The sequence below is a fragment of the Pelophylax lessonae genome, assembly GCF_965119305.1.
Source record: "Pelophylax lessonae genome assembly, chromosome: 2".
Classification (NCBI taxonomy): domain Eukaryota; kingdom Metazoa; phylum Chordata; class Amphibia; order Anura; family Ranidae; genus Pelophylax; species Pelophylax lessonae.
In genome coordinates, this window is record NC_138769.1 from 159,657,110 (window position 1) to 159,679,903 (window position 22,794).

Below are 22,794 nucleotides of genomic sequence, written 5' to 3' on the forward strand. Positions count from 1 at the left end.
ATAGACCTCTAGGGGCAGACCGTCGGGTCCAGGGGCTTTACCCTTACCCAGGGAAGTAATCGCCTCCCTAACCTCATCCTCCGTGATATCCGCCTCTAACCCCTCCCTCTGTTCCTGTGACCAAAGTGGGAAACAACAAGTCTTGACTGGTAAGCATCTGTGTCGTTGCTGGTAAAGGTCAAAGTGGAGGAATACATTCCCGTGTAGAAATCGTAGAAACAGGAAAGTATGTCCCCAGCCAGTCGGGCCTCAGAGCGTATGATTTTGGTCACCACCGTACTACCCAGTTGCTGCCACGCCATGTGGGCCAATAACTGACTGGATCGATTACCAAATTTGAAATATTTCTGTTGAGTATAGAAAGTCTTTTGCTTAGTACTAGCAGAGGTAAAATAGGCATACATATGGGACAGTCCCTCCCAGTGGACCCGATAAGAGACAGTGGGAGAGTCGAGGTAAGTCGCCTCAGCCTCCCGATATCTCTTCTCAAAGTCCTCCTCATCCTGCTGAGAAGCCCGTTTAATATACGAGATGGTAGACCTAAGCGCTCCTCTCAAAAATGCCTTGAGGGTGTCCCAAAATATTATGCTCCTGTCCGTCCCATGAGCCTCCAAAAAGACAGCTAGCTGATCAGGGGTGCGGTCATTGGATCCAATTTGGGACAGCCAGAAGGGCTGTACCCTCCATTGCCTATGGATACCCCGGATACCAACATCGATGGACAGTGACAAAGGGGAATGATCAGAGACTCCTCTAGGGAGATATAAGGCTGAAAGCAAAGTAGATGGCAACCAATCATTCCCCAAGTAGTAAAAAATGTGTAGCGCTAACCCAGAAAATAGTTTAAATTGTGTAATATATACTGATGTTACACGCTAAATAGTATATTCATAAGAAAAGAAAAGAAAACCTGTGGTGTGCGCCTTCCTGTGCAAGTTGTCCTTTGCGTGGAGTATTGACTTGTATCTGGGATCTGTGGTTCTTTCTTTGCATGGCCACTATTGTGAGACACCTTTTAGTAGTGGGACACTGTGAGTGCAATTCCTCTATTTCCTTTCTTTTTGTGACACTTACAGTATTACACTATATATTTTTTCTTTTATCCAACCTATATGGCTTCCTGAGCATCTATCCTTGAGAGCTCCCCCCTCTTCCATGCTAAGGAGATACTCAGCGAGTGGATTCATCTTACATTGCATCAAAAGCGATTTTTGGTCTGTCCATTAATTTGGTAGACCAATTCCATCTGGTAAGCAGTTTCTTCGTTAGCACAAGCCTTTTTGGATTTTCTACAAAAGAGATCATTAATTTCTTAAAGCGCTATGGGACTTGTTATAATTTAGCGACTTCATAATCACATGGACTAATACCATCTTATGTTATTTTTTATTATAACTAATATTGTTGTCTTTCTTCTGGTCCATATTTTTGGGTTTAATCACTTTATAATATTGGATTTGTTATATTCAAGCAATTTAAATTGCAGTGAACTTTTCTTGGTAAACGCATAGATCAGTATCACTTATTTTATTTATCTTCTCGCTTGTTGTTACAACACAGGGTTTTTTGTTGATTTGTATTTTGAGCACAATCATTTCACATATTTGGATTCACTATATCCCAGCGACTCAGAATCGCAGCGATATTTTTGTTTTGTTTTATACAGTTTTTTTTTTTTAAATTATTCCCCTTCAATGAATATATTCTTTGGTGAACAATCACTTCACTTAATTAGATTGGTTTAATCTTAGCGACTCAAATCGCAGTGAATATTTTTAACTATACACCATTTTTTTTTCTTTTCTTATGAATATACTATTTAGCGTGTAACATCAGTAGTTATACACACTTTAAACTATTTTCTGGGTTAGCGCTACACATTTTTTACTACTTCTGTTGGGATTCTCTATAGGCCCGTGCAGCTGCTTCCCCCCCTATATCCTAGGTTTTTCAATATACGTTATTTTTTAGTGCAGAGACCCCCCCCCCCTTTTTTTCACATTCCCCAAGGCCAGGTCAATCAGTGAGAGGCATCCCCTACTAGGGACGGACCAGGAGTATGTCCTAACCCGGGGATTAAGGACCCGCCACAGGTCATGCTACCCAAATTCGGTAATTAAGGCCCCAAAAGCTGTCGGGGAGGAAAGAGACGGGGCTAAGGAATCTCCATGTCCATCCAGTCCTGCGTCAGCAATGAGGTTAAAATCCCCCAAACAAAGGACGTATGCTTCAGGAAACAGCACAGCAAAGCTAATGGCTTCCTTAATAACATGCAGATTAGCAGGCGGGGGATTGTAAATACCCAAGATAACAAAGGGGAGAGCATGTAACTGGGCACAGATAAACACAAATCGAACATGGGGGTCTGTCCTGAGGCGAACACACTCCCAAGGGACCGACCAGTGTACCAACACAGACCCCCCTGGAATAACAGGAGTGGCCCGACCACTGCACCCAGGGCTTCCGAAGGAGTTCCACCGTATCAGAGGTAAGGTGGGTCTCCTGCAGGCACACCAGGTGCGCGTTGGATTTCAAAACAGTTTTAAACACCTGGGAGCGCTTATGCGGTGAACCCAGCCCCCCCGCACATTCCAGGACAGAAAGGTAGTAGCACTAGCCATCATACCATCTAGGGTACCATAGGAGTGACAGGAGAGGCAAGCCAAGCAGTAATAGCACCGTGTGGAGCATCATTGTCATGGAAACGTAGATGTACCTGAAAGAGAAAATTAGTAAAAGGACCCGGAACTCCAGACTACACATCAAAGTATGCTGAAAAATTTAAACTGTCAATAACAAAAGGAACACATAAATGAACAATTTCAATGGGGCATTGCCCACACAATGCAACCGCATATGTGAGGGCAAAGCTCTCGTAAACAGATAAATACAGTGACAACACCAGCCCGTGACTGAGCGTGCAGCCAACGACCTACAGCATATAAGAGGAGGATATCAATGGGGGGGAGATAGAATTCCCTCCTTTCAGTTAGTACGCCATTATGCAATAAAGGGATGTGAGGAGTCACTGGAGGAGTTCCGAAGTGTGACCAGGAGGGGGCGGTGGAGAACAACAGTGGATTGTGAGAGTCTTTCTGCTGACACAAAAAGGGGGAGAAAAGTGATTCTGAATTCACATAAGAGGACACACAGTACTCCATTTAACCAAAGGCTAATGTAAATCACAGGGGAAGTACCAAAAGTTGACCAGCAGAGTGTAACCGTCGCAATCAGAGAAAGATTAGCTGCTAAAGGACACCCCTAATACTAAAAAAAAGGGGAAAACACAGAGGAGAGGGGGTTTTTCCCCTCGGGGTGGGGGGGGGGGTAAACACTCCAGGCACGTCAGGTAAGAAACCGTAGGCACTTCAAGCACAGGTGGAATTCAAGTGCAAACAGCTGGAGCAGGAACTCACGGCGGCCTTCCTTTCATGTTGAACAATTCTTGGGCAGCATCTGGGGTGTTGAAGAAAATGACATGACCGCCATCAATCACTCGCAGGCGAGCCGGGTAAGACATTGAATATATGATTCCGTTCTCCCTTAACTTTCTCTTGATCTCAGTGAAAGTGGCTCTCTGCTTCTGCAGTTCAATGGAGAAATCAGGGAAGATGGAGATGTTAGCGTTTTCAAACTGTAGCTGGCCTTTTTGGTGGGCTTTGCGAAGGATCAGGTCGCGGTCTCTACAGTTCAACATGCAAGCCCTAAGAGGCCGGGGGCAGTGCCAGGAATTGGTAACTTGGCTGGGACCCGGTGTGCCCACTCAACCGGACCCAGTGTGCCCACTCAACCACAAAGGCAGACGAAAACTGAGCATCAGGAAAAGTAGCTTTAAACCAGGCCTCAAAGTCTCCAGGGTTCTGACCTTCTGCCTTCTCAGGGAGCCCCACTATTCTGACATTATTGCGCCTAAGGCGATTTTCAAGATCATCAGCCTTCTGGAACCAGAAGAATATTTGTTTTTCTGCGGCAGACACCCGAGCAGGGAAAGGGGAAAAGTCATCTTCAATGGAGGAGATCCTCCATTCAGTCTGTCACCTGCTCCCGTACCTTTTGCATGTCGTGACGCATAAGGCCAATGTCCACCTTAATCTCCTCCATCTTGCCTGTCAGAGAAGTATTGCAGGCAGTAATGGCCTCTAGAAGCTGAGCATTCACCTGCTCTAGGGTAAGCTTACCCGGTTTCTCAGCCGCGGAGGCGCCGGGTTTCACAGTCCCTCCCGCCACCACGCTGCTGCTCCATGTCAAAGGGGGGCCGCAGCCATCTTGAAAAGAAATCCGGTGGGTTTATCTGAGAGGAAGTCACATCAAAGAGTAGTGCGCATAGTCCAAGTATATGGAAAAGGAAACAGGAATGGAAAAGGAAACAGGAATAGCAAAGCACACAGAGTTAATAGTTGTTCCTCAGGGTGATATCATGAGCAGAGTACGTACTGAACGAAAACTGGAGCACTAACAGCAGACTGCAGTATTGAGCAGGTGCAACGATCTGCAGGCAGCACAGGAGCTGCAGCAGTGGCTGAGACAGTCCTTGTGGAGAGACAGGCAGTTCACAAATTAAAGGTGGGCACAGCTGAAGTTGTATAAAGCTGACATAGGAAGTTATGGAGAAACAATGTGGTATATGGGGGTCTCATTGCCTACCCAGAATGACACCTGGGGGACACACAAGCCATGACGATGGTAAAGATGAGCCGAGCTGGAGGCAGTATGGCAAGGGATGAACTAAGGCCCGGGCAGGCTGAAAACAAGGCAGGGCCCACGGACTCTCCCCAGAAGGGTTCCAGAGGGCAATCTGTGTCCGATGGGCACTAGCGTGGGCAAAATGGCGCCGGCCATGGGTGGAGAGAAGGCCCAGGCAGCTAGGGGACTCCAAGAGGCAGGGCAGCAGATAGATGGCAGGTAGGAGCTTGGGTCGGGATGCCGCTGTGGGGGTCTGGCAGACTCCTACCTGGCTCCGGGCGGCAGAAACTATAAGCGGAGGCGTCCGATGGCGGCGGAGGCCCGAGTAGGCCGCGGTCTCCCAGCTGCCGTGGTCCGTGCTCATGCTCCAGAATTAGGGTCCAATAGAGCGATGGCAGGACCCACTGTAGCAAGTGGATGCTGGAACAGGCCGTGGTCTGGCGGAGGATGGAGAAGGATGGGGGCCGATGGCTCCGGAGCTCACCTGCTAGGCATCCGTTCGGCTGATTGCCGGATACGCTCCCAGAACGAGCAGGCGTCACAGCGAGGCACTTTTGTGAGGGAGAGCAGCTAGTTTTATAAGCAGGATGAAGCAGGATTCTGTGAGTGGCCGACGGAGCTCCTCTCAAACACGTCCTGCCTTGCCGACGCAAGCCACGCCCCCCCCAGTGCGTCCAATCTTGGACCTCTATACGCTCTGAACCATTTTGTGCGTGTACAGAAGTTTCAAATGGAGTCCATTCGCATAGTAGTGGTGTCCCTACACCAAGGAGACTTTTTGGCCTCCATAGATAACACTCACATTCAGTCTTGTTAGGCGACTTGACAATCACTGTACGGACTCTGCAAGAGTTCGGTTGGAACATCAGTTTAAAAAAAAATCTGCTCTGGGACCATCTTCAAAACTGGATTATCTGGGCCTGACTCTGGACTCCGCTGTGGGAAGGGTGTTTCTTCCCCCAGAAAAGCTGCAAAACTTGCAGAGAGCGGTTATTTTGCTGTTGTCCAGCAACCTGTCCTCTCTGCAGACTTGCATGCGGGTCTAAGTTTTGATGGTCCCGAACTTCGAGGCGATTCCGTTTGCTCAGTTCCACAAAAGACCCTTACAAAGGAAAATTCTTGTCAAGTGGAAAAAAGATCCAAAATTCTTCGACACTAATGATTCCGTTGAGTCACAGCACAAGGAGTACTCTTCTGTGGTGGCTTCGCTCGTTTGCCCTACGCCAGAGCAAGTCTTCCTCCCATTGTATTGGACCGTGGTAACCACGGATGCCAGACTCTCAGGCTGGGGAGGAGTGCTTGGGAAACTGTGTCCAGGGGTCCTGGACCGTGGAGGAGTCTGGACTACCGATCAATATTCTGGAACTCAGAGCGATAAAGCTTTGCCTGAGTCACTGGACAAATCGTCTGCAGGGTTGTCCAGTTTGGATTCATTTGGACAATGCCACGGCTGTGGCTTACGTCAATCAAGGGGGCACCAAGTGTCTTGGTGGCCTGGAGGTGGCCGAGATCCTAAAAGGGGCGGAAAATTTTGTCCCAGCCCTTTCCACCATGCATATCCCAGGAGTGGAGAACTGGCAAGCGAATTACCGAAGTCGTCAGGTGTTGGATCAGGGGGAATGGTCCCTACACCTGGAGGTGTTTCACCTGCTGTGTGTCCGGTGGGGGACACCCGACGTCGACCTGTTAGCCTCTCGACCCAACAAGAATGTACAGAGGTTTATAGCCAGGTCTCGGGATCCTCTGGCCGACGCCACAGATGCACTGGTGGCTCCTTGGGGTCCATATCGGCTGATCTATGCTTTCCCTCCGCTGAAACTCCTGCCGAGGCTTCTGCGCAGAATAGAAGTGGAAGGGATTCCGGTCATTCTGGTGGGCCCAGACTGGCCTCGCCGATCCTGGTAGACTTCCTCTCAGTGAAGATATGCTGTATCAAGGGCCGATCTTCCATCCTGCTTTACAGTAGCTGTCTTTAACGGTGTGGCTGTTGAGAGCCAGGTATTGAAGGCTAGAAAATCTGCCTCCAGGAAGATCTATCATCGTATGTTGAAATCTTACATCTCATGGTGTGTATCGCTGAAGGTGCATCCTCGCCTTTTTTCAGTGGCTAGGATTTTGACCTTTCTCCCTAGAGGGGTTGAACAGCGGTTGGCCTTGGGTACTGTTAAAGACCAAGTGTCGGCTTTGGCTGTGTTTTTCCAATGCCCTTTAGCTACACATGCTTTGATTCGCACTTTTATTCAAGGGGTTCGCCATATGGCTCCTCTGATACGATCCCCGTTACCTCCATGGGATCTTAATTTTGTACTGTCTGTTCTTCAAAAACCTCCCTTTGAGAACGTACACTGTCACAGAAGGTAGCCTTTTTTGTGGCTTTTACCTCTGCTTGCAGAGTATCTGAATTGGCGGCGCTATCCTGCCATTTGAAATTATCTGGTGGTCCACAGAGATAAAGTGGTACTTAGACCTAATCAGTCATTTCTTCCTAAGGTGGTTTCTGATTTTCATTTGAATGAAGACATTGTGCTGCCTTCACTCTGTCCTAAGCCCAAGCATCCCAAGGAAATTGCCTTGCATTCTTTGGCTGTGGTTTGGGCAATTAGGGTTTGACTGGTGATAACTGAGTCTTTCAGGGAATCATACTTTCCTTTTTGTCCTCACGGAAGGACCTCCAAAGAGATTGACTGCGTCTGCTGCAGCCATATCCAGATGGATCAGGCAGATGGTGGTACAGGCTTATTCTCTGAAGGATCAGGTTCCACCTTTCCCTGTGAAGGCGCATTCTACTAGGGCGCTGAGTGCCTCTTGGGCTTTTTCCAACCGGGCATCAGTAATGCCAATTTAGCCTTTGGGGAATTGCATTCTTTACGTTGTTTTCCCACCCCTCATGCAAATACTGCTTTTGGACATGCCAATGGTTAGGAAGAATTTGGAGCTGCGTCTGTCAATGAACAATAGAGAGAACTGGACTTAACGAAAAATCCTTTTCTCTGAAGTTCATTGACAGACGCAGCACCCGCCCCTCTATTTTTGAGTGGGATGGGGTTTTTTCTTCTAAATACTGCTTGCAACAAAACTGAATACTATAGCAGAGTGAGTGGGTGTATGTCTGCAGGGACTGCCCCATAGGCGTGGTAAAGATTTTTCCTGCCTAGTGTCCTACTCCTGTAGGGGGCAGCATAACCCAATGATTAGGAAGAATATGGAGCTGCGTCTGTCAATGAACTTCATGTCATGGACATGCAATAGTGTCTGGCAGCTTACCTTCTCCTTCAGGTCTGCATTAGAGGCCAGACTCTCCTTCTGGCTGCCTTTTTATCATCTCTCCTCCGTTTGGCTCCACCCCAGGCCATTCCAGGAAGTGTATATTAACCAGCGCACTGCAGGTCTGCTTTGCTGTTCAACAGTGTTTGTTAGTTTGTGTGCCTGTCTGCCGTGTGCTTCATCTACCTTTCGGTTTACCGACTTTGGCTCGTCTTTGACCACTCCTGTTTGCCTGCGACCCTGACCTTTGGCCTGTCCCTTGTTTACCCTCTTCTGCCTGTTGTCTCGACCTCGGCTTACCCATCACTATCCCTTGTGTCCTGAGTGGCTGCTTCCCCTCTCTCCCTACGGAGCATGACCCAGGGGACCCCAGGGGCCGCAACTTGGGCCCAGCTGCAGCCAAGTCCATCCTCACCACTAGAGGCTCTGGTGAACACATGCTGGGTCTTAGACTCCACGCCCTGGGGAATCTTGGGCTCACACTTCTGTCCATCCGCAGCAGTCAGCTACTGGGTTCACTACCTTGCGGTGCACCCCTGCTTCCAACAGGGTGCAGTTGTCACCTGGCCACAGGTGACCTGACAGTTTGAACAGCCATGAACCCGGCCGAAGTGCCGCTCCCCGCAGACGATCCATTACAGGGCTTAGTTCTCAGACTCGAGACGCATAAAGCTAATCCGCCTCAGGTGATGCGATTCCTACAGGATCTGGCTTCCTGCTTTGAGCAGCTTCAGACTTCATTGGGAACCCCGAATCCGCAACCCCAAGAGCAACCAGTGGCTGGACCTGTCGTGCCAGTTACAGATTCGCATTCGCTGCAACTACCTCCTCCAATCCGTTTTTCTGGAGACTCCAAGGCCTGCAGGGGGTTCCAATGCACCATCCATTTTGAGCTTCAGCCGCAAAACTTCCTGTCAGATCGGGCAAAGGTAGCCTATATTAATTCCCTCCTTTCCAGTGAAGCTCTAGCCTGGGCTGCCCCCCTATGGGAGAAGAATGATCTGGTAGTTTCCAACCTGTCTGACTTCTTGAAGCTCTTTCGTAGCATCTTCGAGGAGCCGGCTTGGATTTCTTCAGCGGCTAGTGCTCTTTTATGTCTCCGCCAAGAATCCTGTTCAGTGGGACAATATGCTCTCCAGTTCCATATCCTCTCACCTGGATTGAGCTGGAACAATGAGGCCCTGGTCCGCTACCTTTTTGCATGGCCTCTCTGACCGAGTGAAGGACAAATTAGCGGGAAGAACCATCCCCGTTGGTCTGGACGATGTAATCTCCTTATGCAACCAGATCGATATTCGTTTTCAGGAGAGGTCCATAGAAAAGATGCCAACACTCCCTAGGTCCTAGCCAGTCTGAGCTCCCCTCACCTTGTCCCGTGGAGCATCCTCTGCCTGCTGAGGAACCCATGCAGCTGGGCCGGACCAGACTTACCCCCGAGGAACGTGCTAGGTGCAGAACTTTAGGCTTGTGCCTCTATTGTGGAGGCAAGGGCCACTTTCGTGACTCCTGCCTCGCTTTGCCCGAGAAACGCTCGGGTCTAATACATTCCACCCGAGGAAGGTGGAGTATTGGACCTAGAAACATCACCTTCCTGTCTTCTTCTTCCGGTGTCCCTTCAAGTAAGCATTTCTCTCCAATCGACCCTTGCATATCTGGATTCCGGGGCTGCCGGCAACGTTATGGATTGGAGAACTGCTTGTTCTATGAAACTCACCCTTTCACCCCTCTCTACGCCGTTGGTAGTCTCGGCAATTGATGGCACTGTTCTCCCAGGGGGTCCTATTCGTTTCCAGACACTACCTGTTAGGAAGTCCGTAGGGATTCTCCGCCAGGAGTGGATATCCTTTCTCATCCTACCCAAAGCCTCTACCCCCATGGTATTGGGCCTTCCTTAGCTACAGCTCCTCTCTCCCCATGTGGACTGTGTGTCTGGGCAGATCCTAGCTTGGGGCCCTCATGTTTCTCGTCATGTCTTTAGAAGGTGACACCAAAGGAGAGACTTCCGGTTGCTACCACATCAGTATCTTCTGACCTTCCCGCTGCATACAGCAAATACCGGGATGTGTTCTGTAAGAAATCTTCTGAGGTGCTTCCTCCCCACAGGTCTTTTGACTGTGCCATTGACCTTTTTCCCGGGGCAACTCTGCCCAGGGGTCGTACCTACTCATTGTCCATCCCAGAGACCCAGGCCATGTCTGAGTATGTCGCAGAGAATCTTGAGAGAGGTTTCATCCGCATTGCCTGCAGGAGCAGGGTTCTTTTTTGTCGCCAAGAAGGATGGTACCTTGAGACCCTGCATTGATTATCAAGGCTTGAATGCTGTTACTTTTAAGAACTGATACCCCTTACCCTTAATATCTGAACTATTCGATAGGTTGAAGGGTGCCTCCATTTTCACCAAGTTGGATCTCAGAGGGGCGTACAACCTCATTCGAATTCGAGAAGGTGACGAATGGAAGACTGCGTATAACACTCGTGACGGTCATTACGAATACCTGGTCATGCCTTTTGGGCTGTGTAATGCCCCAGCTGTGTTTCAGAACTTTGTCAATGAAATCTTCAGGGACCTGCTGTACCAGTTTGTTGTCATCTATCTGGATGACATTCTTTTTTTTTCGTAAAATCTGCTTGTCCACAAACCATGTCCGCTCTGTACTCCCAGCGCCTTAAAGAGAATAATCTCTATGCCAAGTTGGAGAAATGTTCCTTTGAATGTTCGGAGGTCCTATTTCTAGGATGCTTTGTCTCTAGTTTGGGTCTTCGTATGGATCCTGGGAAGGTCTTTGCCATTACCAACTGGCCTCTTCCTGCTAGCCTTAAGGCCACACAGCGCTTTCTTGGCTTCACAAATTATTATAGGCAGTTCATAAGGAATTACTCTTCCATTGCCTATTATCGCTTTGACCATGAAGGGTGCTAATGACAAACTCTGGCCCCCCGAAGCTGTCGCTGCGTTTCACAATCTGAAACAGGCCTTTGTCTCTGGACCTCTCTTGAGGAGACCTAATCCTGGAGATGCTTTCTTTATTGAAGTGGACGCTTCTTCAGTGGGGGTGGGAGCTGTGCTTCTTCAACTCTTTGAGAAGAAACGTCAACCATGTGCGTTCTTTTCCAAAAAATTTTCTCAGGCAGAGAGAAATTATGCCATCGGCGACCGAGAACTTCTCGCAATCAAATTGGCGCTAGAAGAGTGGCGTCATCTTTTGGAGGGTTCTCCTCACACCATAACGATCTTCACTGATCACAATAATTTACAGTATCTACAGAATGCTAAACGTTTGAATCCCAGACAGGTCAGGTGGAGTCTCTTCTTTTCCTGTTTTAATTTCACGATTATGTACAAACCTGGTTCCTGCAACGGTCGGGCTGATGCTCTTTCTAGGTCCTTTGACACTTTGGACAAGGAGTTCACTCCTGAACCTGAGCCGATCGTCCCAACCTCATGCATTGTTGCCCATTCTACCACCCTGGACTTTAAAAAAGACCTTTGTCCCCACTGAGCTAAGAGCTAAGATTCTTTGTTGGGGACATGATTCCAAGGTGGTGGGCCACACAGGTTTTCTCTGGTCCTTCTTGCTCATCAGCCGTCACTACTGGTAGCCTAATCTCCGCTCGGAGGTCAAAGACTATGTCAAGGCTTGTCATGTCTGCGCTCAGTCTAAATCCTCCACGCAAGCTCCTGCTGGTCTCCTCATGCCTTTGCCCATTCCTAAGGAACCCTGGGCTCATATTTCCATGGATTTTATCACCGATCTCCCACTGTCTGATGGTAATGCGGTCATTTGGGTGATAGTCGATCGGTTTTCCAAGATGGCTCATTTAGTTCCCCTTCCTGGTCTTCCTTCTGCTCCTGCTATGGTTCCCAATTTTATTCGAGAAATATTCCGCCTCCATGGCGTTCCTTCTCACATTGTTTCCGACAGGGGCGTTCAATTTACGTCTCATTTCTGGAGAGCCTTTTGCAAATCCCTCAATATTGCCTTGGATTTTTCCTCTTCTTACCATCCTCAATCCAATGGGCAGATGGAGAGGGTTAATCAGGAGTTAGAGGTCTTTCTTCGAACCTTAGTTTCCGCTCATCATGACGATTGGTCCTCTCTACTTCCATGGGCGGAATTTTCTCATACCATTCATGTTAATACCAGTTCGCAGAAAACGCCCTTTTTCTCGGTTTATGGAAGACATCCTCAACTTCCGCTTCTCATGACCTGTTCCAAGGATATCCCAGCTTTGGCTTAAGCTCAGGAGTCCCTTCAATTCTACCTGGAGTGACATTCAGGATTCACTGCCGGGCAGCTGCCGACAAATTCAAAGGCTTTTCTGACCGCCGCAGGTGTAAACTGCCTTCTCTTCAGCCAGGGGACAAAGTTTGGCTCTCCACCAGGAACATCAAGCTTCGAGTGCCTTCCCTGAAGTTTGCTCCAAGATTCATTGGTCCATTCACTATAACTTCTAAACTGAATCCGGTTTGTTTCAAACTTCTGATCCCCAAAAGCCTCAAAATCGCTAAATCCTCCCATGTTTCCCTTCTGAAGCCTTTAGTCCTCAATAAGTTTTCTCGTCCTCTCCCTACCGTGGCACCAGTCTCTGAGTATAATCAGGAATATGAGGTCAGTCAAGTTCTGGATTCCTGACTCTGTAGAGGCGTTCTTCAGTACCTTGTTCATTGGAAAGGCTTTGGTCCTGAGGAGAGGTCTTGGGTCCCTGCATCGGAGGTCTTTGCACCTCGTCTGTTAAAAAGGCTTCATCTGAAGTTTCCCTCTAAACCCGGGCCCAGGCGGGGTAGGGGGAGGCCTCATAAGAGGGGGGGTTCTGTCATGGACATGCAATAGTGTCTGGCAGCTTACCTTCTCCTTCATGTCTGCATTAGAGGCCAGACTCTCCTGGCTGCCTTTTTATCATCTCTCCTCCCTGTTTGGCTCCACCCCAGGCCATTCCAGGAAGTCTATATTAAACCAGCGCACTGCAGGTCTGCTTTGCTGTTCAACAGTGTTTGTTAGTTTGTGTGCCTGTCTGCCGTGTGCTTCATCTACCTTTCTGTGTACCGACTTTGGCTCGTCTTTGACCACTCCTGTTTGCCTGTAACCCTGATTTTTGACCTGTCCCTTGGTTACCCTCATCTGCCTGTTGTCCCGTCCTCGGCTTACCCAACACTATCCCTTGTGTCCTGAGTGGCTGCTTCCCCTCTCTCCCTACGGAGCGTGACCCGGGGGACCCCAGGGGCCGCGACCTGGGCCCAGCTGCAGCCAAGTCCATCCTCACCACTAGAGGCTCTGTTGAAACATAGAGACCTAGAATGTGTCGGTAGATAAGAACCATTTGGCCCATCTAGTCTGCCCAATATATCTGAATCCTATGAATAGTCCCTGGCCCTATCTTATATGAAGGATAGCCTTATGCCTATCCCATGCATGCTTAAACTCCTTCACTGTATTTGCAGCTACCACTTCTGCAGGAAGGTTATTCCATGCATCCACTACTCTCTCAGTAAAGTAATACTTCCTCATATTACTTTTAAACCTTTGCCCCTCTAATTTAAAACTGTGTCCTCTTGTGGTAGTTTTTCTTCTTTTAAATATGCTCTCCTCCTTTACCGAGTTGAATCCCTTTATGTATTTAAAAGTTTCTATCATATCCTCTCTGTCTCTTCTTTCTTCCAAGCTATACATGTTAAGGTCCTTTTAACCTTTCCTGGTAAGTTTTTTCCTGCAATCCATGTACTAGTTTAGTAGCTCTTCTCTGAACTCTCTCTAGAGTATCTATATCCTTCTGGAGATATGGCCTCCAGTACTGCGCACAATACTCCAAGTGAGGTCTCACCAGTGTTCTGTACAGCGGCATAAGCACTTCTCTCTTTCTACTGCTTATACCTCTCCCTATACATCCAAGCATTCTGCTGGCATTTCGGGCTGCTCTATTACATTGTCTTCCCACCTTTAAGTCTTCTGAAATAATTACTCCTAAATCCCTTTCCTCAGATACTGAGGTCAGGACTGTGTCAAATATTCTATATTCTGCCCTTGGGTTTTTACGCCCCAGGTGCATTATCTTGCACTTATCCACATTAAATTTCAGTTGCCAGAGTTCTGACCATTCTTCTAGTTTTCCTAAATCCTTTTCCATTTGGCGTTTCCCTCCAGGAACATCAACCCTGTTGCATATCTTTGTGTCATCAGCAAAAAGACAAACCTTACCATCGAGGCCTTTTGCAATATCACTTTTGAAGATATTAAACAAAATTGGTCCCAGTACAGATCCCTGAGGTACCCCACTGGTAACATGACCTTGTTCTGAATGTTCTCCATTGACTACAACCCTCTGTTGTCTGTCACTCAGCCACTGCCTAATCCACTCAACAATATGGGAGTCCATGCTCAATGACTGCAGTTTATTGATAAGTCTTCTATGTGGGACAGTGTCAAAAGCCTTACTAAAATCTAGGTATGCAATGTCTACTGCACCTCCACCATCTATTATTTTAGTCACCCAGTCAAAAAAATGTATAAGATTTGTTTGACATGATCTCCCTGAAGTAAACTCATGTTGTTTTTCATCTTGCAATCCATGGGATTTAAGATGTTCCACAATCCTATCCTTTAATAGGGTTTCCATTAATTTGCCTACTATTGATGTCCGACTCACTGGTCTATAGTTGCTCGATTCCTCCCTACTACCTTTCTTGTGAATGGGCACGACATTTGCCAATTTCCAATCTTCCGGGACGACTCCTGTTACTAATGATTGGTTAAATAAATCTGTTAATGGTTTTGCCAGCTCACCACTAAGCTCTTTTAATAATTTTGGGTGTATCTCATCAGGACCCTGTGACTTATTTGTCTTCACTTTAGACAGCAATCTTAGAACGTCTTCCTCTGTAAAGACACATGCATCAAACGATTCATTAGTCATCCTTTCAAGTGGAGGTCCTTCCCCTTCTTTTTCTTCTGTAAAAACTGAACAGAAGTATTCATTAAGGCAGTCGGCTAGCCCTTTATTCTCTTCAACATACCTTCCGTCCTTTGTTTTTAATTTAGTTATTCCTTGTTTTAATTTCCTTTTTTCATTTATATATCTGAAGAATGTCTTATCCCCCTTTTTCATAGACTGAGCTAGTTTTTCTTCTGCCTGCGCTTTAGAAGTTCTTATAACTTGTTTGGCCTCTTTCTGCCTAATCTTGTAGATTTCCTTATCTTCATTGCTCTGGGTTTTTTTATAATTACAAAATGCTAGCTTTTTATTTCTAATGATTTGGGCCTTTCTGCTGAGTACCACAGTGGTCTCTTCCTTTTTTTGCTTTTACTGACAAGTCTAATGCAATTTTCTGTTGCCTTCAATAATGCACCTTTTAAGTAGTCCCATTTCTCCTGGACTCCATGTAATCCGTTCCAGTCTGATAAGGACTCATTTATGACTAATTTCATTTTTGAAAAGTCTGTTTTTCTAAAATCTAAAACTTTTGTTTTTGTGTGGTGTGACTTTCACAGTTCTTATATTTAACCACACTGACTGGTGATCACTAGATCCCAAGGTTTCGCCTACAATGACATCATATACCGAATCCCCATTTGTGAATACCAAATCCAAAATGGCCTCCCTCCGGGTTGGCTCCTCAACCACTTGTTGCAGAGACAACCCCAGTAGGGAATTTAGAATATCTGTACTCCTGGTAGAACTTGCTATTTTGGTTTTCCAGTTTATATCTGGAAGATTGAAATCTCCCATAATGATAACTTCTCCTTTCATTGTCATTTTAGCTATTTCTTCAACTAGTAGATCATCTAGTTCTTTAACTTGACCAGGTGGTCTATATACCACACCTACACGAGTTACTGCATGATTAGCAAACTGCAACGTAACCCAAACTGACTCTATGTTGGCCTCACCAACTTGTATTAGGTTAGATTTAATGCTATCTTTCACATACAGGGCCACTCCTCCTCCTTTCTTGCCTTCTCTGTCTCTTCTGTATAAAGAGTACCCTGGTATGGTTATGTCCCAGTCATTTCTTTCATTAAACCATGTCTCCGTAACAGCCACTAAATCTACATTCTCAGATGCCATTATTGACCCAAGTTCATTGATTTTTTTTACCTAAACTGCGAGCATTTGTAGACAGGACTCTGAGCTTATCATTTCTTAACCTCTGTGCTTCTGACCTGTTGTTTCGGGGGGCAATTGAACTCTTGTATTTTCACTCTTTTGCCCCCCCTTCCTAGTTTAAATACTCTTTCGCAAATTCTTGGAGTTGTTCACTAAGTACATTTGTTCCTTTGAGAGAAAGATGCAAACCATCTTTTTTGTACAGTTCCTTTCTATTCCAAGTAGAGCTATCATGAGAAACAAAGCCAAATTTGCTCTTGACACCATTTACTAAGCCATATGTTGAACTTCTTTATGCGCCTCTGCCTATCATTCTGAACATTATGCACAGGCAGAACTTCAGAAAATGAAATGGTGGATGCAAAATCCTGTACGTCATTACCAAATGTGATAAAAGATTTTTTCACCTCTGACACTTCATTGAAAGCCAGGTCATTTGTCCCTAGATGGACAAGAACATCCACGTCCCCTTCCTTCAACATATGGCTTAGTAAATGGTGTCAAGAGCAAGGATTTGGCTTTGTTTCTCATGATAGCTCTACTTGGAATAGAAAGGAACTGTACAAAAAAGATGGTTTGCATCTTTCTGAACACATGCTGGGTCTTAAACTCCACGCTCTAAGGAATCTTGGGCTCACGTTTCTGTCCATCAGCAGTAGTCCGCTACTGGGTTCACTACCTTGTGGTGCACCCCTGCCTCCAACAGGGTGCAGTTGTCACCTGGCCACAGGTGACCTGACGCTTCAGAGAAAAGGATTTTACGGGAAGTCAAAAATCCCGTTTTGTCTTACCGTAAAATCCTTTTCTTTGAGGTTCACTGACGGGCACAGCACCCACCCCTCTGTTGAGTTGGGTTATGTATCCTTCTGACACTGCTTGTTACAAACTTAAAGCCCCGTACACAGGTACTGATCGACGGCCAAACGATCGGCCGTCTTTTGTCCAGGGCTTTCGTGTCTGTTGAAAACTGCAAAAGACTGCACACGAATTTTGTCGGCCAACAACAGCCGACTGCAGAAGTGATGTCACGTGATGGTTAACTTTCCTTGTCTTTTTTCTTTTCTGAGCATGCCCAGTCTTGCAAATCTGCTGTCTGTCGGCCGAAATCTGTACTGACTGGAGAACAATCGGCCGTTCTGGTGTTGGCCAACAAAAATTTTAATGCCTGCACGACAGATTCTGTTCGGCCGAAAATGCACTGTCGGCTGTCGGAAGCATCATACTAATAAGCCTACGATCGGTCGTCGGCTGAATATTTACGGCCGACAATCGGTACGGGGCTTTAGTCCTAGAGCAGGAAGTGGAAGTATAGTCCCTGGGACTGCCCCAGGGGCATACCCAAAACTATTTCTGCCTAGTCCTACACCTGTGGAGAGAGCAGTATAAGAAGATATGGAGCTGTGTCCATCAGTGAACCTCAGAGAAAAAGATTTTACGGTAAGAAAAAATCCAGTTTTCATGCAAAAAGTCCAATAAAATTGTGCCATGATAAATGTGGAAATCCACTGGAAGCTGTTTGCACCAACTTCAGTTTGCCATCACCATGGCAGGACAGACTTCAAACATCTACAAACAATAAAAGCAGCGCCAATAAGAAATGGGCACATAAAAATATGCATATAGTCCTTATAGTTCTTAAAACCAAGAGGCAAAAAAGTCCCAAAGTTCTTAGGAGAGAGAGAAGATTGGAGTGAGAACAGTCCAAAATGTCCAAGCGCCTGTGAATCAGTGAGGAATAGATTAAATCGCCCACTCGTGACAGCCAAAAAAACTGCTTACCAGAAATTTTGACTCTCCTGTTACAGAGAAGTCAAACAAGGCTATAGGAATCGTCAGGATCAACAAGATGATGGGACACCCTTCTCATATCCTCCAATGGAAAAGACACTCCCACACACACGGATAGATGGACAGCTCCAGGAAATATCAAGCCTTTCCTCCCCTGTTCCCCAGCAGTAGCGACACCACAGTTAGGCAGTAATAGATGCGGTTTCAGCAGACATCCGGGGCCGTGCGTTCCACGGTCCTCCATATCCTCTAGCGGAAGTGACGCAATTGGGTAGAAGATCCCACTCTACGTACGTTTCGTTTGAACAACGTCTTCAGGTGCGACTGGGAACCCTAAGGTAAAGAGGACACTGATATATGTGGAAACGCAAACTTTGGTGTGAAGAGGAACTCTGATGTAAGAGGGGCACTGTCACCTTACATCAGAGTTGCTAGTTTTCCTCCTTAAATCATAGTGCCCAGATTCCCTTTCATCAGATTTCCCCCTTACTGTATAAATAGAAACTCTGTATATTCTGATGAAAGTGCTCATTTAGGCAGGTGCTGAGTCCTGTCCTTCACGCAGAGCTGCTCTCCATTGGAGGGGAGGGGGTTGGCGGGGTTGTCACCACAATGCACCTTCGCCTATGTACACAAAAATCCTCACATGACCCGCGCAATATATGAAAGAAATAAGGTACAAAGGAACATTTTAAAAAGTTTAGAAGATTACAGATTGATTTCTATTGCTCATTACATGTGAGTAGTGAGTTTTAGGCTCATTTTCCACTAGTGCGACTTGTCATGCGACTTTAGACACAGTCGCATGACAAGTCACAGCCCATTGATTTCAATGGCACCCGTTCACATCTAAGCCACTTTGAAAATTGGCCACTTTGAAAAGGTGCCTGCACTACTTTGATGAGACTTCAATCCAGAGAGTGTAAAATTGGATCAAAGCTGCACTCAGTCACACTTTAAATCGCACAACTTAAAAGTCATACTAGTGGAAACGTAGCTAGAGTGCGACTTTGAAGTGCGACTTTGATGCCACTTTGAGTGCAGCTTTGATCCAACTTTACACTCTCTGGATCAAAGTCGCATCGAAAGTTGTATCAAAGTAGTACACAGGTACCTTTTTTTTTTTTAAGGTCGCTGATTTTCAAAGTCGCATAGATGGGAATGGATGCCCCTGAAATCAATTGGCTGTGACTTGTCGTGCGACTTTGTGTGTCCAAAGTCGAATGAAAAGTCACACTAGTGGAAACAAAACTTTAGTCTACGTTTTCACTTTTGCGATTTAGAGTGCGACTTTAATCCAACTTTATACTCTCTGGATCAAAGTCGCATCAAAAGTTGCATCAAAGTAGTGCAGGTACCTTTCCAAAATCGCTGAGTTTCAAAGTCACATGGATGGGAATTGGTGCCATTGAAATCAATGGGCTGTGAGTTGTCATGCGACTTTGTCCAAAGTTGCATGACAAGTCGCACTAGAGGAAACGCAGTTTTAGTTTACGTTTCCACTATAGCGACCCCAAAGTCGTGCTATTTTAGAGAGTGACTTTGATCCAGCTTTACACTCTCTGGATCAAAGTTGCACCAAAAGTTGCGTCAAAGTAGTGCAGGTACCTTTTCAAAGTCGTTGATTTTCAAAGTTACATAGGTGGGAATGGGTGCATGAAATCAATGGGCTGTGACTTGTCATGCGACTTTGTGTGTCCAAAGTCACATGACAAGTGGCACTAGTGGAAACGTAGACTTCATGTGGTTGCCTGTACTATGATCATTGTAGACTGAGCTTAGACCCTAGAGCACTTCCAGCTGTACTGACAGTCATGTGACAGCACTGAAAACTGCAAAATACAGGTAGAAAAACTGGGACTTTTTCATTTTGACACAACGCTGAACTCGGCTCATACAGGTCCCTCTCAAAAAATTAGCATATTGTGATAAAGTTCATTATTTTCTGTAATGTACTGATAAACATTAGACTTTCATATATTTTAGATTCATTACACACAACTGAAGTAGTGCAAGCCTTTTATTGTTTTAATATTGATGATTTTGGCATACAGCTCATGAAAACCCAAAATTCCTATCTCAAAAAATTAGCATATTTCATCCGACCAATAAAAGAAAAGTGTTTTTAATACAAAAAAAGTCAACCTTCAAAAAATTATGTTCAGTTATGCACTCAATACTTGGTCGGGAATCCTTTTGCAGAAATGACTGCTTCAATACGGCGCGTGCCATGGAGGCAATCAGCCTGTGGCACTGCTGAGGTGTTATGGAGGCCCAGGATGCTTCGATAGCGGCCTTGAGGTCATCCAGAGTGTTGGGTCTTGCGTCTCTCAACTTTCTCTTCACAACATCCCACAGATTCTCTATGGGGTTCAGGTCAGGAGAGTTGGCAGGCCAATTGAGCACAGTAATACCATGGTCAGTAAACCATTTACCAGTGGTTTTGGCACTGTGAGCAGGTGCCAGGTCGTGCTGAAAAATGAAATCTTCATCTCCATAAAGCTTTTCAGCAGATGGAAGCATGAAGTGCTCCAAAATCTCCTGATAGCTAGCTGCATTGACCCTGCCCTTGATAAAACACAGTGGACCAACACCAGCAGCTGACATGGCACCCCAGACCATCACTGACTGTGGGTACTTGACAGTGGACTTCAGGCATTTTGGCATTTCCCTCTCCCCAGTGTTCCTCAGGGTCCGGTCACCTCTTCTCGTTGTGCAGCGTTTTCTGCCACACTTTTTCCTTCCCACAGACTTCCCACTGAGGTGCCTTGATACAGCACTCTGGGAACAGCCTATTCGTTCAGAAATTTCTTTGTGTCTTACCCTCTTGCTTGAGGGTGTCAATGATGGCCTTCTGGACAGCAGTCAGGTCGGCAGTCTTACCCATGATTGCGGTTTTGAGTAATGAACCAGGCTGGGAGTTTTTAAAAGCCTCAGGAATCTTTTGCAGGTGTTTTAAAGTTAATTAGTTGATTCAGATGATTAGGTTAATAGCTCGTTTAGAGAACCTTTTCATGATATGCTAATTTTTTTAGATAGAAATTTTGGGTTTTCATGAGCTGTATGCCAAAATCATCAAAATTAAAACAATAAAAGGCTTGCACTACTTCAGTTGTGTGTAATGAATCTAAAATATATGAAAGTCTAATGTTTATCAGTACATTACAGAAAATAATAAACTTAGTCACAATATGCAAATTTTTTGAGAGGGACCTGTATTATTGATTGCAGGGAGACTTAAAGGTTTAAGTGCCGGTTCACATTACCGCGGCACGACTTCGGGGGCGACCTGTGAAGTCGCGTGCCACGCTACTTCAGCGCTATTTGCACGGACTTCATATAATGAATGTCAATGCAAGTCGCTCCGATGTCGCCCCGAAGTAGTACAGGAACTATTTTCTAAGTCGGAGCGACTTGAGTCGCTCCTATTAGAACGGTTCCCGTAGCACTGCATGGACTGCGACTTGTCTGGCTGACCAGTCGCCTGACAATTCGCGGTAGTGTGAATGGGCACTTAGGCTGTACTTTCGCTTTAAGTAAATATTTTTATTTATTTTTGGTGAAGAAATACTTGTTCACAGCTTGTTGTAATGACATGTTCATAGCTGTTGCTCCTCTCTCATGCTATATTTTCTCTCTTTCAGTTGTTACGGGGAGTACATGGACCAACAGAGAGCACTCTGTCTTCGTATGTTTTCCCCAAAGTCATCCAAAATTGCATAATGTTATAATGCTGAAAAAGTCATCATCAAGTAAGATCAAGCAGTACAGTCTTCTCTGCGCCTTGCTTCTTTGGAGTTCCCCTGTCAAGTTACAAAGACTTGACAACAACTTGAAGGGGCCAGTATATGTTCATTTCTTTTCAAGGTGTATAAAATGCTCTTGTGTATTGTGTCATAACAATTAGAGAGCAGAGAGTGGATATAGCAGTCCTTATGTTACGGTTTCCACCATGGTATAGTTTTGTGTACATTTTAGTATTTTTTGTTTTCCCAATCTTTTCTAAAGACTTCTCATGCTTTGTCACAAAAGATGGTTATATTCAAATTTGTTTTCCACATTCTAAAAAAACGTCTAAGATGTCACCACATAGGCCTTTTAAATGAGAGATTAACCCAATAAGTACTTGTTGGAGAAATTGTTTTCCTCCTTGTTCCTTCATTGAATTAAATGATCAATAACACTAAGGCCTGGTTCACACCTATACATTTTCTAGTGCATATTCAGTTTTTCCAAAACACACTAAAGTCCATTTAACACGGTTTCCTAGGGGTCACAATCACATCTGTGCAATTTATAGAAAGTGCAAGGGACTTTTGTTTGGTTTTTGGTTCCAAAGACTTCCATAGACTTCAATGGATCAAAAACGTGTATTGAAAAATGCACCTGGGAAATGCAAACTGCAACTTGCATAGGTGTGAACCAGGCCTAAATGTAACTCCATTTTCCGATGTCTCTAAATTCTTTAGAAATATACCATCAAATGGTATGCATGTACCAGTATGATTGGCTCTCAATGGAGCTGGTTCACACATCTCCGGGGTGGCCTCAGCACACTGCAGAAGGGTCCTGTGCATCTTTGCCTCTGTTTCGGGTCTGAATTCAGGCAAAAATTTGTACCTAATTCGCCCCTGAAACGTTGAAAAGGGACGCACCGGACCCCCCTGCTGCCAGCCACTCCGCAAATAGTGTGAACCCAGCCTTCTAGAGCAGTCAAGAGCATTCTTAATGTGAAACAGTCTTTAGGTAAAGTTGCACAAAGTAATCAGATTTTAATGTACTGCAGTCAGGCTAGTAAATGATAAATTCTGATTGGCTAATTTGATCGACATGTCATTACATATTCCTCTCAGGCATACTGAACAGGCATGTTTGTTTTGCCTACTTAAAGTTTTTTTTGTTTAGCAGTTATCTTTCAACTTGTCATTCTTGTCTGAAAAAGCAGAAACTGCAAACCAG

General features: G+C 45.8%; 1 protein-coding gene across 1 annotated transcript in view; it reads left to right on the plus strand.

Annotated features, from left to right (window-relative positions):
* Window positions 1-21,647, plus strand: part of FKBP6 (FKBP prolyl isomerase family member 6 (inactive)) — a 148,023-nt gene extending 126,376 nt beyond the window's left edge. The window contains exon 8 of the mRNA XM_082247378.1: window positions 21,480-21,647. Within this exon, the coding sequence (XP_082103504.1) occupies window positions 21,480-21,558 (79 nt within the window). The 3' untranslated portion in view covers window positions 21,559-21,647. The remainder of the gene's footprint in view (window positions 1-21,479) is intronic.
* The last annotated feature ends 1,147 nt before the right edge of the window (window positions 21,648-22,794 follow it).